Source organism: Anopheles funestus, chromosome 2RL (assembly GCF_943734845.2).
Source record: "Anopheles funestus chromosome 2RL, idAnoFuneDA-416_04, whole genome shotgun sequence".
In the NCBI taxonomy this organism is placed as follows: domain Eukaryota; kingdom Metazoa; phylum Arthropoda; class Insecta; order Diptera; family Culicidae; genus Anopheles; species Anopheles funestus.
Window position 1 is genome coordinate 38,392,229 of NC_064598.1, and position 14,400 is coordinate 38,406,628.

The following is a 14,400-nucleotide window of genomic DNA, read 5'->3' on the forward strand; positions in this document are numbered from 1 at the left end:
GAATGGTGAAGACGTCAAACCATAAGTCACCGTTTGCAACTCATACACGTCGATTGGATCTTCTGATGAAAAACGCCATACAATCCTCTGAAATTGTGTGTCTGATGATGCAACTCGAATTTGGCGGTACATTTTTGGAATATCAGCAGTGACAGTCTATAGCTCCTGGAGTCTAACAATATTGAAAACAGTTCACGTTGTACCGTTGGACCCTTTCTTAAAATAGTGTTGAGGGCTATACCATTCGATGTTGGAGCTGATCCGTCAAAAACTACTCTTAGTTTGGTGGTTGTGCTTGATGGTTTCACGACACAATGATGTAGTATATAATAAGATTCCTTTCCACTATCTTCTTCTGACTGCGTAATTTTTTTCATATGACCTAATTGAAGGTATTCGCGCATGAATGTGGAATATAGATCTTGCAGTTCAGGTTGGTGTTAGCTAGGCGTCTCTCTAATGCACTTAGCCGCTTCGTGGCCATCTCTTTCGAATCGCCTAACCTTTCTCGATTGGGCTTGAATGGAAGACGTACCGAAAATCTACCATCGTTGTCTCGCCAATGAGTACTATAAAAATGAGCAATAGTATCATCGTCGTCTCTTTGAGGAACATCTGCATCGCATGCTTCTATCTTGTAAAATTGTGATAGCACATCGGCTAGCGTATCTTCATTTGTTTGGCAGAATGTCTGTGCAATGACTTGGACACCAGTACTGATAATTCCTCCTGCTGTCCATCCCAGCGTTGTTTTGGTTAGAATTGGAAGATTGTCTCCCATCTTCAACTGGTTTGGTTCTATCAGGTGCCAAAACCATTCCGAACCAATCAATAAATCTACCTTTCCTCTTATGTTGAACGTCGGATCCGCTAACTCGATATTCTCTGGAATGTGCCTATTGGCGACATCAAATGAGGTTTGTGGTAAATCTGTCGAAATCTTTGGCGTGATCAGTACGCTGACATCGAACTCATAATTCCCAATGCATGATGCTACTGTCACGTTCATCGCCTGGTTAATTTTAACCTGCGTTCCGTTGAAACCACTTACAACAAAATCGATATTTTTTCTCTGTTGACTCATGAGATCAGCTAAACGCGTAGTCATGAAATTCATCTGTGATCCAGAATCTAAGAGCGCTCGGCATAGATACGAGTTACCGTTTTTGTCGCATATCTTAACTATTGCAGTCGATAATAGCACTTGATTCATAGCGGTATCAGCTGATTTGGAAGCATGCAGTGTCGCTTTCTCTTGAACATTTCCATTAGTGTAGTTGGATTCGTTACGGGGTTTCATTTCTATATGAGTTCGTTGTTGTGTCGGTGTTAGTATTGGATCAGTAACAGATTTGTGCAAAAGTGAATGGTGTCTTTTCCGACATGACCGGCAATTGTATATCGATTTACAGTCGGACAAACGATGTCCTTTGAGTAAACAATTGAAGCACAGTCCTAACGATTTTACCATCTTAATCCGTTCTGTTACGTTCATTGATCCAAACTTAACACAATTAGAAACGGTGTGTGCTTCTTGACAAATATCGCATCGTCTGGCTACACTGTTGTTCACGTTAGTAACAAGAGCTACTCCTTTAGATCTCGGTGATTCTTTCTCTAGTCGGGATTTCGTAGAATCCTTCTTTGCCATTAACAAAGCTGAACTTTGATCGTCGATGAATTTCAAAAATTTTGCTAGCGTTAATTCATCCTCCTTGCACTCAGCTCGCTTTTGGCACCACAGTTGTTTCGTTTCCGAATCTAATTTGTTCACTAGTATATGTGTCAGCCAAATATCTCGACTGTCTTGTTGCAATGCACCCAATGCGCGTATCACCTCATCTGATACATCATGTAACAGCCGTAAGCCGTCTGCAGATGGTTTGGTCATTGGTGTCTGGTTCAAGAAACGATCGATGTGTTTAGCAGCAGCGTCCAGTGGTTTGTCATATCGTTGTTTCAGCTTCTCTAAAGCAGGCTCATAATTTCCATCTTCAATCTTAAGGTGTGATATCAATGCAGCAGCTTCACCTGATAAATTCGTCTTGAGAAAGTATAGCTTCTGGCTATCTTGTAACGATCCATTTCGATGAATCGCACTGTCGAAAAGATCATGAAATGATGCCCACTTCAGTATATCTCCGTCAAACGTCGGAAGGTTCATTCGAGGCAGCTTTAGGTCAATCCGTGGAATACTGTTGCCGATAGTAGTCGATTCTGCGTGTGAATGAAATGTGCTGGAAACCACGCGTAAGAACTCAGCTTTAGTTTTTTTTTTTAGTTTTTAGATTTTTTAAATTATTTTTTATAAGTTTTTTAAAGTCATTCATGTTATGTTTGACAGTTGCATGCACATTGCTGTCATGCGGAGCACAGCGGTGCAACCCGGTGGTAGTAGAGTTTGGAGAGCGTTTAGAAGAACACGTTAGAAGAGCACGCGTACCATTTTCCCATTTTTGTAAATCTCAGAAATAAATGAAATCAGTTTAGAATTACAGAATACAACATTGGTGTCAGAAGTGGGATTGCAGGAGATACATCGGTGCCGAAGGAAACACACGATACATCACACGCACATCCCAAACAGAAAAGTGAGGTTAGCGTCACCACGCGCACACACAACCTTTCGTACGCCGGAAAGTACGCTCTAACGCTGTACCCAGAGAAAACGGTCCACTATGGATACTGAAAACAAGGAGCTGATGGAGGCGCTATCCGGAATGCTAGTCCAGGCACTGAAGGCGTCGATTGGACCTGCGATCGAGCAAGTAAGTGCTGGCCTACGCAGTTCCAGTGCAGATGGCGTAGCTCCACACCCGAAACCACCGACATTCAGCATGCCGGAGTACCGTTCCAGTGAAGGAGCAACAGTTGAGGACTACTTCAATCGATTCGAATGGGCGCTTCAACTCAGTAAGATCCCGGAGCCTCAGTACGCTGATTTCGCACGTGTGCATATGGGTGCTGAGCTGAACTCTTCCTTGAAATTTTTGATTGCTCCAAAACAACCGCAGGAAGCTACATACACGGAACTGCGCAAGATCTTGCAGGCACACTGGGACGAAAAGAAAAACAAGTTCGTGCAGAGTGTCAAATTCCGGACTATTGTGCAACAACGAGGCGAGTCGATTGCGCAATATGTATTGAAACTGAAACAAGGTTCGGCGTATTGCGAATACGGAGAATTTCTGGACCGCATGCTGATCGAACAAATGCTCCATGGGTTGACAGATCGTGATATCTGTGACGAGATCATCGCGAAAAATCCGTCCACCTTCCAAGACGCTCTTGACGTAGCTCTTGCGTTGGAAGCCACCCATAAAATCGCTCGAGACATTAATACATCCGCTCCTGAGACAACTAACAAGCTGGGTTACGAAAGACCTATGGTGAAAAGATCGCAGACCCGCCGGAACATCACAAACAAAACTAACGACAACGCCCCAAAGAACAGAGCGTATGGTAAGATAGACAGCAACCAACCTGTTGATTGTAACGGCTGTGGAGGTGGTCACCTCAGAAGCGAGTGCCGCTTCCGCAACGCGAAATGTAACCTGTGTAGCAAGAAAGGCCACATTGCTAAAGTGTGCAAATCGGGTAAGTCGAAACGGAATGTTCCGGAAAGCGATCAAAAGTCCCCAATGTCTCTAGATCACGTACAATGGCTGAATCGGATTAACAATCTTCCATCGGGTGATAAGAAGATGATAGATGTTAAAATTGACGGTAAGACACTGAAAATGGAGCTAGATACTGGCGCACCTTGTGGAATCGTATCGGAGTCCACATTGAGAGCAATCAAACCGCACTTCGTGTTGCAGCCAAGCGACAAGCAATTTTCCAGTTACACCGGACATCGTGTCACCTGCATCGGTCGCATTAAGGTTCATGTCACCATCGGATCAGTAACTCATCAGGAACAATTATATGTGGTATCTGGAGCACATGATTCACTTCTGGGACGCGACTGGATTTCTCACTTCGCCGAGGAGATCGACTTAAATCGGCTATTCTCTGCCCGTACGCCAGTCCACACGGTAGATAACAGTCCATTGTCTCCAGATCGAGAAACACAACTCTCTACGCTGTTGGACAGCTTTGCCAATGTCTTCAGTGAATTCCCCGGTAAGTTGATAGGTCCCCCAGCAAAAGTACACCTGAGAGAGAATGCCACTCCAGTGTTCGCGAAGGCACGCGACGTTCCTCTCGCGTTACGAGATAGGTACGCAGCAGAAATCGATAGTAAAATCAAGTCAGGGTTTTATGAGAAGGTCGATTATTCGGAATGGGCATCCCCGACACACGTGGTAGTTAAGAAAAATGGTAAGCTGAGGATAAGAGGGAACTACAAACCGACAGTAAACCCGATGATGATAATAGACGAGCATCCTATTCCACGCATCGAAAGTATCTTCAACCGAATGAAGGGTGCCACTCTGTTCTGTCATCTGGACGTGACAGATGCATATACTCATTTACCTATCGATATGCAATTCCGTGAAGTACTTACTTTAAATACGACCACCCATGGTCTTATTCGACCAACACGAGCTGTATACGGCGCCGCCAACATACCAACAATTTGGCAACGTCGGATGGAAGAAATTCTTCTAGGTCTGCCAAATGTCGTGAGCTTCTATGATGACATTATCGTCTTCGCTAAAGATTATCAAGAGCTGCTGTTAGCATTAACGAGCATCCTTAGCAGAATCAGGGAACACGGATTAAAATTGAATCGTTCGAAGTGTGTGTTTGCCACCACATCACTGGAATGCTTGGGTCATCGGATCGATCAAGAAGGCCTTCACAAAGGAACCAAACACATCGAAGCGATAAGAGATGCACCTAGACCGTGTACCCGCGAGGAATTACAGTTGTTCTTAGGGAAAGCAACATATTACTCGCAATATATACCGAACTTATCAACTAGAGCAAATGTTCTTCGTAATTTACTGGCCACGGATCGGATCAAATGGTCGACCGAAGCAGATGAAGCCTATCGTGACATTAAAAACGCTCTAATTTCACCACAAGTTCTCACTCAATACGACCCTGCTCTACCTCTCATATTGGCAACGGATGCAAGCAAGACAGGACTCGGAGCAGTACTTTCGCACAAAATGAACAATGGTTTAGAAAGACCGATCGCGTACGCTAGCTGTACTATGTCGGCAACGGAGCAACGCTATCCAGTGATTGACAAAGAAGCTCTTGCGATCGTTTGGGCCGTAAAGAAGTTTTTCAACTACTTATACGCAAGAAAGTTCACGCTGGTGACGGATCACAAACCATTGACACAAATTCTCCATCCCGAAAAGTCACTGCCGACACTTTGTATAAGTCGCATGGCAAATTACGCCGACTATCTTGCACATTTCAACTTCGAAGTGGTGTACCGATCCACGAACGATAATAAGAACGCTGATTATTGTTCACGCATACCGAGCAGCGAGAAACGTTCAGATGTAAACAAATTGGCGTTGTTCGGAGGAGGAAATGACGGAGAAGACGAATTCGAAGGTTTTGTACTTCATCAAATTCAACAACTTCCTATCAGAGCGGAACAAATCGCCCGTGAAACACGGAAGGATGATCACTTAGGCAAAATCTTGAAGGATCTGGAAATGGGACGAGACCTTAGCAATGCCGGTTACAAAGCGCCGGAATCGAAGTACAATTTGGTAGCCAATTGCTTGCTCTTCGAGCTTCGCTTCGTTATTCCGTGCATCTTCCGCCCGTCAATTCTGAAGGATCTCCATTCGGCTCACATCGGTATGGTAAAAATGAAAGCTTTGGCTCGATCGTATGTCTACTGGCCAGGCATCGACACGGACATCGAAAAGCTGGCCAAAGCATGTGGCGAATGCGCACAAACGGCATCATCCCCTCCCAAGTACAACCAACATCATTGGGAGTATCCCAGTAATCCTTGGGATCGAGTACACGTCGATTACGCTGGACCGGTAGCAGGAGCAATGTTACTCGTAGTGGTAGATGCGCATAGCAAATGGACTGAGGTCAGAGTTACTCACTCGACGACGACAGCTGCAACCATCGCCATATTGGATGACCTGTTCGCATCATATGGAGCACCTGTTACAGTGGTAACGGACAACGGTCCACAGTTCGTATCGGAAGAGTTTAAAACCTTTCTACAGCGTAGTGGAGTGAAGTGGCACAAAACGTCAGCACCGTATCATCCCGCCACCAACGGCCAAGCCGAACGCTACGTGCAAACGGTAAAGAAAGCACTCAAGGCCATGAACACCACTAGCACGACACTGAGTTCAAATCTCAACGAATTTCTACAGCAGTATAGAAAAGTTCCCCACTCGGAAACGGGAGAACCACCGGCTAAACTCTTCTTAGGTCGCAATATTCGATCACGGCTCGATCTGATTCGTCCTCAAGACATTCATACGAAGTTCACCGAAAAGCAGCGGGCAGAATCAAAATCTGCTTTTAGAACTTTCTTTGCAGGACAACGAGTCTTCTTCCTATCAGGCAACCCAAGGAAGGACAAATGGTTGCTGGGTACTGTGATCTCGCGATTAGGAGATCTACAGTCCTCGTGAAACGCCACGTGGACCAGATGAGATCGACCATCGACAAAGCCGGTAATACATCGTCTGGCTCAACCCAAAGGACGCGTCGTCGGCATTATTTCGAGCCCATCACAACTCCGGAACCATCCATTTCATCAACGCCGCCAGCTCAGATGACTACCCCATCGGATACTCCGTTCGCAACACCGACAGGCAGTCCTAGTCGTTTCTGCCAGGACCTACCACCGCCACCGCGCCGTTCAGAGAGAACACGTCGTCCGCCACAACGATTTTCACCGTAGTCTTCTTTTAAGTGGGGAGGACTGTTATGTTTGACAGTTGCATGCACATTGCTGTCATGCGGAGCACAGCGGTGCAACCCGGTGGTAGTAGAGTTTGGAGAGCGTTTAGAAGAACACGTTAGAAGAGCACGCGTACCATTTTCCCATTTTTTTGTAAATCTCAGAAATAAATGAAATCAGTTTAGAATTACAGAATACAACAATTCATATGAATCTTTTGTGAAGAGCTATTCAAATCACGAGTCGAGTCTCAAAAGATTCATGAATCTTCATAGATTCATACGTCCTCAAATATTCATGAGTCCTTAAAACTATGAATTTTTGAGGAATGATCTGAATATTCCGAATAGAATGTTTTGGTACTTTTTACAGAAAATTAACCCTACCAAATATGTCCACTAGAGCTTTTTTCAAAAACACATACGTTTGACATTCCCACCGGCATGAAGTAAACATCTTTCAGATTCAGTTCCATAATACATCCCAAGGGAACGATGCAGGTTGCTTTGCGTCCTGGTGCAACATATTTGTCCAACTCGTAAGCTGATTTTCCTCGTTCATCCGTTCGTAGCATTATGAAGAGTACATTTTTTCCCTACCCCACATGAACAGCAGCATCTCCGTTCTGGTTCGATTTCCTCGTATGTGGCAAACGAAAGTAAGAAGAGAAAAATCAAGCTGAAAAACCACAAGCATCGTATCACCGGTACACACCCGATAGGGACTATAGTTCGTTCGAGTGGAAAATCTAATCCTCGGGCACTCGAGTAACTGATCCGGAGATTTTCTGCCGAGACTGCTGAGGGATCAAGGAAAAGTCATCGTCAAGCCGGGTACAGTTTTCGTCCGATGCGTCCATCGAATGTGGGTACGTGAGTGGTATGGAGCTTTTTTTTGGTTTTGAATTTCAACGAACAGATTCTCGATTGGAAATAGTAGGGTGGTCAGTATGGTTTGGCACACGATCGGATCTATTGTACACTGGATGGGGCTTCCTAAAAGCCCTTGAGGCTTTCGGGTCAGTTTCAGTCTACCTGTCCCACTATGCACGATAGATGCATTCTGATCTACGGAGCTTTCTTGCCAAATGAAGCCGAATGCAACGTGTACATGTGCAATATTGTGCAAAAATTGGTTTCCGATGCGAAGTACGACGGAGAAGCCGGTTGAGCCGCTTTATGTGAGTGAACGTTCACAATGCATGACCGGAAATTAAACTCTCAATTCTCGTGCCAAGTGAAATGTTCACTCAGGAGCGATTTTCTTTTAATTTTATGAACCAACCTACGGTGAACCGGGGGTTTAGTGTTTGGTTCGTTAGAATGTTTCCACTGATCGATGGATGGAAGTGGTCGATTGAAATAAAGAAGCAAAAAAAGGTAATAATCAACTCTTTTGTACGCATTGCGTTTTAATATTCGACTGAAGAAAGGTTTAAGTAGAGAGGTCTACAAAATTGAAACAAAATCAACAAATCAGTTGAAGATGAAACGTTTCTCCTTGTAGAGTGTTTACGATCAACAATCATCAGGTCGCTTCAACAGGTGATTGAAAGTGTAAAGTTAGGCAGAAAGCAACACAACAAAAATAGAAATAAAATGAAACATCCATCCCATGCTCGGAATCGCAGATAATTGGCCCAATCAGACCGATTTCCCATAGTGATGAAATGATCCGCACATTTCCCATTAAAAGCTTTCAATACACCCACCCATCTCTCGGCAAGCATTAAAAAACGTCTATCCGTGAGAGGCCGGAGGGAGGGGGAGGATTCGGGAAAATGGACGGCTGTTGACTTAAGCTGTAGCTGAGCTGAGAATGGTTGCAATTGGCAAACGAAACATTTGCACCATCAACCGTGGATGTGTTCGATTCGCAAGCATTGAAGCAGCGTAAAGTTCGAGGGTTTGAACTACGCCACTGGGCTAAGGGATTTAGGGACAAATTTTCCACTGTACAGGAAGCAGACAGTTTCCATAATCACCCTCACTCGTTTTGTGCTCTTTTTTTTCTCTTTTTCACCTCCTCCAAACGGATTCGATCGGCTTCTTTGGGTGGGGCGAGAAATGACGGCAGAAGGGGAAGCTAATCGGATTATATTTAATTTCTGATATGATCGAAATATCATTCGTTCGAGATGAAGGTGAAGGGGGTTGGCAAATCATGGGAGCAGAGAACGAATTACGAACAAGGGGACCGGCTGGCAGACAGATTATTTCGGTACTTCTGGTACTTTCCGTGGAAGGTATTGGTCTTATTGCCCTGCTGCTTTGCCGCTTCGGAGTTGCTTTCGGAGTTTGTTGTTGTTGCGCCCTGCCACGGATGGACGGATGAAGGTATACACTACAATTGATGGCTTATAGACCGACCCTTCACCATTTTTAAACGTGCCCAGGTGTTGTACATCTCATCTACCAAGATTCCGGTTGCTCCCTATCCGGATCCGTAGCAAATAGGAATGGTAGCATTAGCGGGGGTTCACCGAGTTTCTTACGTTGTTATTTCATCCAATTCAAGAACTGTGTTAGATAAAATGAAGTTCTTTATTTTTTTTACTTTCTTCCAGTTTGCTTGGTTAAGGCGCAATGTCGCAACTTTATCCGATTCGTTACTCGGTGCACGGAATGGAGGAGTAAGCTTTTTCATATTTCAATCTTTGATAACATTTGCATAAAGAAGATAGACACTGTGCTGGTATGTTTGTGTGGATGTGGCATAAGATTATGAAGCTGCTACCGAAACTGAACCGAAGGATATCAGTTATCGTTACGAGAGGGACGACCATGCTACAGGGTAGGTATCTTTGGTATTTTTATTTTCGCTCAGTTCTGTGGAATATACGATTGCATCCGGTGCGCTTTACTTTGATATACTTTTGCCAACATTTCGTTCCGCATTTGTTGCCCAGCGCATTTGCATCGGACGGTGCTTAATAAATTGGTTTTTTGGGGTTTGTGTTTTTGTTTTTTATGTTTCGTGCTACGGGGGTTTTGTTTTGCATACCAGATGGGAAGCAATCAGTAATCGAATTATGTTCCCTTGATTGGGAGTAAGAAAAACAAAAAGGGAAAATAAGTGAGGAACACAGCTAGACAAAAGTTGTTTATAAATTATGAAAAGATATTGATGAAATAACCTTTTGACTCGAACGGTATCACGCTTTGGAACTAAATGAAAGAAGGGAGAAATATACATAATTCAAATTCGCCCCATGCTTGGAAGTTTTTTTGGGTGCATAAATACAGACTGATTTTTTTTTGCAGAAGTAAATGTGTTAAATTTATGACTGTTATTGAGTTGAGACCACTGGACCACGTTATCAATAGTTAATTTGCTTATATTATTTTTATTCATTAAACTATAATGGTTCAGTTAAAAAATAATATTTTTTTGACGTTTTTCTCCTTAAATAATAAACAAATAATTTAATTTTTTTAAATTAACAATATAAAAAAATCATATTATTAGTACAGTTCACGGATACAGAATTAACGAACATCAGTTCCGAAATGAATCAATTTACATTAAGAAACTGTTCTAAAATTCAATTCCATTTTGATGTCGAGCTGGAATTGATTAAACATTTTGAATTTAAAAAGAGGTAACATAAAAATGATAATAAAATTCAAGTCTTTACTCTTTGGAATCCCACCCGGAAATCAAAGAAGCACCCATCAACTCAATTCCGATTTTGTCATCAGGCACGGAAACGTTTCATCCAGGCACCAATGGACAAAAAAAACCCCCCGAAGCATGAATGTTTCAATTGGCCCTCTCGAGTCCCGCTATCGATTGTCGGACGGTGTGCTGAATTGGGCTGACAAAATCGGAAATGTCTTTCATCAAATTGGATACAAATTTAATTTCAAGTGTGCTTAAAGCTCATCCATTCCATTTCCGGACGCCCTCCATTGACCGGTTGAGCTGCATGCTCTTTTATTTGCTTAAATCCCCATCATCAATGTGTGTGTGCATATATTGCCCACCTCCCGATATCGACCGTCATGAATAAGAAATCGATATGGGGATACCCTTTTTCTCGATCGGTTTCCACTGTTGTCAGTTGAATGGGGTTTGCAATGGAGCGGGCAAAAATGGGAATGGGGCCGAAAGGGAAGTGTGTATTTGGGCCATCAGAGTGACATCAAACCGGGTCACCAAACCTCTAACACTTCCACCATCATCCGGTGGGTTGGGGGTATAAAAGGGAAACCCTTATCAACGGGGTTTTGGGCGAAAAATGGAAATGTGTCCTCGCCTTCCTGACTGATCCGTTTCGGGTTTACCGTATCCGGTCGTTTTGCCGGGCATCCCCCCACCACCTTCCCACTCACGTCGCGGTCGAGGGTGGGAACGGAACAACAAAAAAGGAACGATTCATGAATGGAGTCGCCTGGTACCTAACTCATTGGCCATTTCGCTCGCCGTATGCTTCCGTCGGGTGGGTTTCCTTCGGGTGGCACAAAACGCACCAGAAAGCGAAGGGAGAGAAAACTTGCCGCCTTTCACCACTGGATGCGCCTTACAGTTGAGTTGCTTCTTTGCTTTATCTGTTCCTTTATCATTCGTGAAAGATTTAGAGGCTTCGAGCGAAATTCCTGGGCCTGGTGTGGGGGGGAAAGGTTTGGCAGATAAAAGTCAAACAATAAAACGCCAATTACCTATAAATTATTTTTAATACGATTTCACCGGAGCCAGAGCAATAAAATGTAAGAATAATGAACCCCCTTTTTCGTTCCACTTGGCAATGTTGGGATTCCTTTCCGAAAGATCAAGATGGGGGGAGGTGGAGGTGTAGAGGAGGGTCAGTGTCGAGGGGGTGTCCTTTTTTCAGCCCGAACACCCATCTGCACTTTGCCACACCTCGGCAAAACGATTTGCTCAAAACAATGAAAATTCCATTGTTACATCGGATGGAGCGAAGGCTTAGGCGAAATTGTCCATCTGACGCCGACCGCACGAGGAAAAGAACGAAGCGAGATATAGTTTTTGGGTAGTTTCGAAAGTCATTCGGTCGTCCGTAAGGTGGGAAAATGGCCGGTTGTCCGTTGTTCCGTTTACGGATGGTTTCACCCTGCGCTCTGGTCGAAAGCCGAACACCCCAAAAGGTAAATAAATGTAGGACATATCCGATAAATTATCTCCCGATGGGAACGGGAGCTTACAGACAACAGACAACGCTTCTAATATGCACATTTTGGATATGGTGCGTCCTTGGCAAAGAGTGTTCATATGGGGAAGAAGGGTTGAAGGGGAAATAAAGATACACGGTTTGAAATTCGTAGCAAGGTTTTGAAAGCCGAACTGATACTGATACAGCATTATCAACAGCGAAAAGGGCACGCTCGGACACGGAACGGGTTGTAAACGTTTATCGCTGTATGTCCAACCTAAACCGAACTGATTTTACCACCGACACACACACTTCCGTGTATCAACATACTAAGGAAGGTTAAACACTAGGAATGGTTTGAAAAATGTAACCCCATTCATTTGCAAGCGTTATCTTGACCCAGTTGATTTATCGTTCAAACTCTTTCGGTCATTTCAGCTTGCGGCCGATTCGATCTCCGCAGCGTGACAGTATCGAATGTTGGTAGTTCACAGCTAGGCATCAGAAGGGTGCGTATGTTTTGGTGATGATGGCAATTTACATCAAGGATAACGAGCTAACACTAACATGCGGATAAAATGGTCAATGATTGCGGGATCGAATTTCGTTGGCGTTTCGGGAAAAGTCGTTTTGGTATTGGATTGTTTGCTCAAAGGAGCTTTAAATGGATGATGATGGTTTGTTTTAATTAAAAAAAAAAACAAAAATTAACATGTTAACTTTTGAAGATTTATCATCATATTTCAGTGTTTGTAAACTGTGCTCTTAATACAGCTTATTCCACAACTAGGGTAAGAAAAATCGTTCCCGGTCTCTATTGAATTTACTTGAACATATTTGTACATGACTATGCTTTGAAATATTGTAGCATTATATTTTTAGTATATTTAGTATATTTTTAGTATACTACGGCAAAAGCCGTAATCATGTAATAAAATAAAAAAAATAAAAATATAATATTTTTAGCATTATTTTTTTTGTATTTTTTTCTTTCGTGATTCTAATTAGTATTGCTTTAATTATGTTTTCAATTCATTAGTAAATTAAAATTTAATTTCTTTTTTATTCTTAAAAAACAGTACACTTCTCATTACCATGTAAATTTCTATAAGCAAAATGGAAATCAAAGGTAGAAACCGATGCGACGGAAAGGAAGTAAATTAAAATGATAACAATTTAAAACAAAGCAAAAAAACTCCTTGCCTAAAGCATCTCAAAAAAGACTGGCTGTAACGTGGAACGAGCAGTGAAACTGTACAAACAAAAGTTATGTTTGATGAAAGAAAACTCTACAAAACACATTTCTTGCAAGAAATGGAATTATAGTCGCATCCACAAAGCAAAACATTGCCACTGCGTAATGAAGTTGCCGACATGAATCAAATAGTAGAAGAAGCCAGCAAAAAAAAACTCTCTATGTGTCAGACACATTTCACAAAACGCAACGAAAAACGATAAAAGCCGCACACACACACAAACACAATTGTCTGGCGCTGTACTTTTCGTCGACGCAAGTGAAATTTTTACCTTTGCCTACGTTCTGTGTTTCCCCTGCTGCACGCGTGTAAATTACGCCCCACCAGCACATAATTTGACTGCGGCAAAACATTAATTTTTCATAATTAGCCATTGCTCTTAAGATCTGCTGGGCGAAACGCTTCCTTTTCCAACAGGCACGAAAGTGTAACCCCTTACCCCGGTTAAGGTAAGAAGAGGATACATTTTCTTTAATTAGTTATCCGGAGTGCTTTTTGATGCCGAGCCGAGGGTTGGGGTATGCTTATGTTAGTAAAACCATTTAATTTTTGCTATGCTATGTTTTTTTCGCTTTCTTCTTGGTTGGAAAGACAGGAAATGGGCGTCAGTTTCTAACAGTGTAGTGAAGAAATTTCTGTTGGAGAATGTGTTTTCCACAAAGTTGCGCCTGGAAGACGAACACAAGACCACCGTTGAAATCTGGAGGATATAATGCAGCTCTATCCACAGGAAGTAATTGAATTGCCTATTTGTGCAATAGGAAGAAGGGTGGCCATGCACGCACCACGTGGTGGTACTTAGGGAAATGAAAGTTAAACTTTGCTGCAACCGTGTGCTAAATCGGTGCACGGTGGAAAACTCATTCATTCTCAATTTCTTCACAACAAAAACATGCCTCGAAAAGATTCAAACATCTCAACCCCGGGGTTTTTTGGGATGATTTTTTTTTGAGTGTGTATGTTGAAACGATATGCAAATAGGTTTCAACTGTACCAGAAACGCCCTCAACGAACTTTTTGGGAGATTGGAAATAAATCATCCTGCCGTGTGCATAGGCATGGAAGCTATTTGCTAGCAAATTAGGCACTTTTTGAGCTATTTTTTAATGCTGGTTTGAAAAAGACATCAGAAAACATTTGCCGTTAGTGAAAGGGTGAAAATGGGTGACCCTACCCGTGTAATT

General features: G+C 42.9%; 1 protein-coding gene across 1 annotated transcript; it reads left to right on the top strand.

Moving 5' to 3' along the window:
• Positions 1-2,334: 2,334 nt before the first annotated feature.
• On the top strand, positions 2,335-7,049 carry LOC125761899 (uncharacterized protein K02A2.6-like). Its single transcript, XM_049423467.1, has one exon. It carries the CDS (start codon positions 2,679-2,681, stop codon positions 6,573-6,575), a length of 3,897 nt encoding a protein of 1,298 aa, XP_049279424.1. The 5' UTR covers positions 2,335-2,678; the 3' UTR covers positions 6,576-7,049.
• Positions 7,050-14,400: the final 7,351 nt, after the last annotated feature.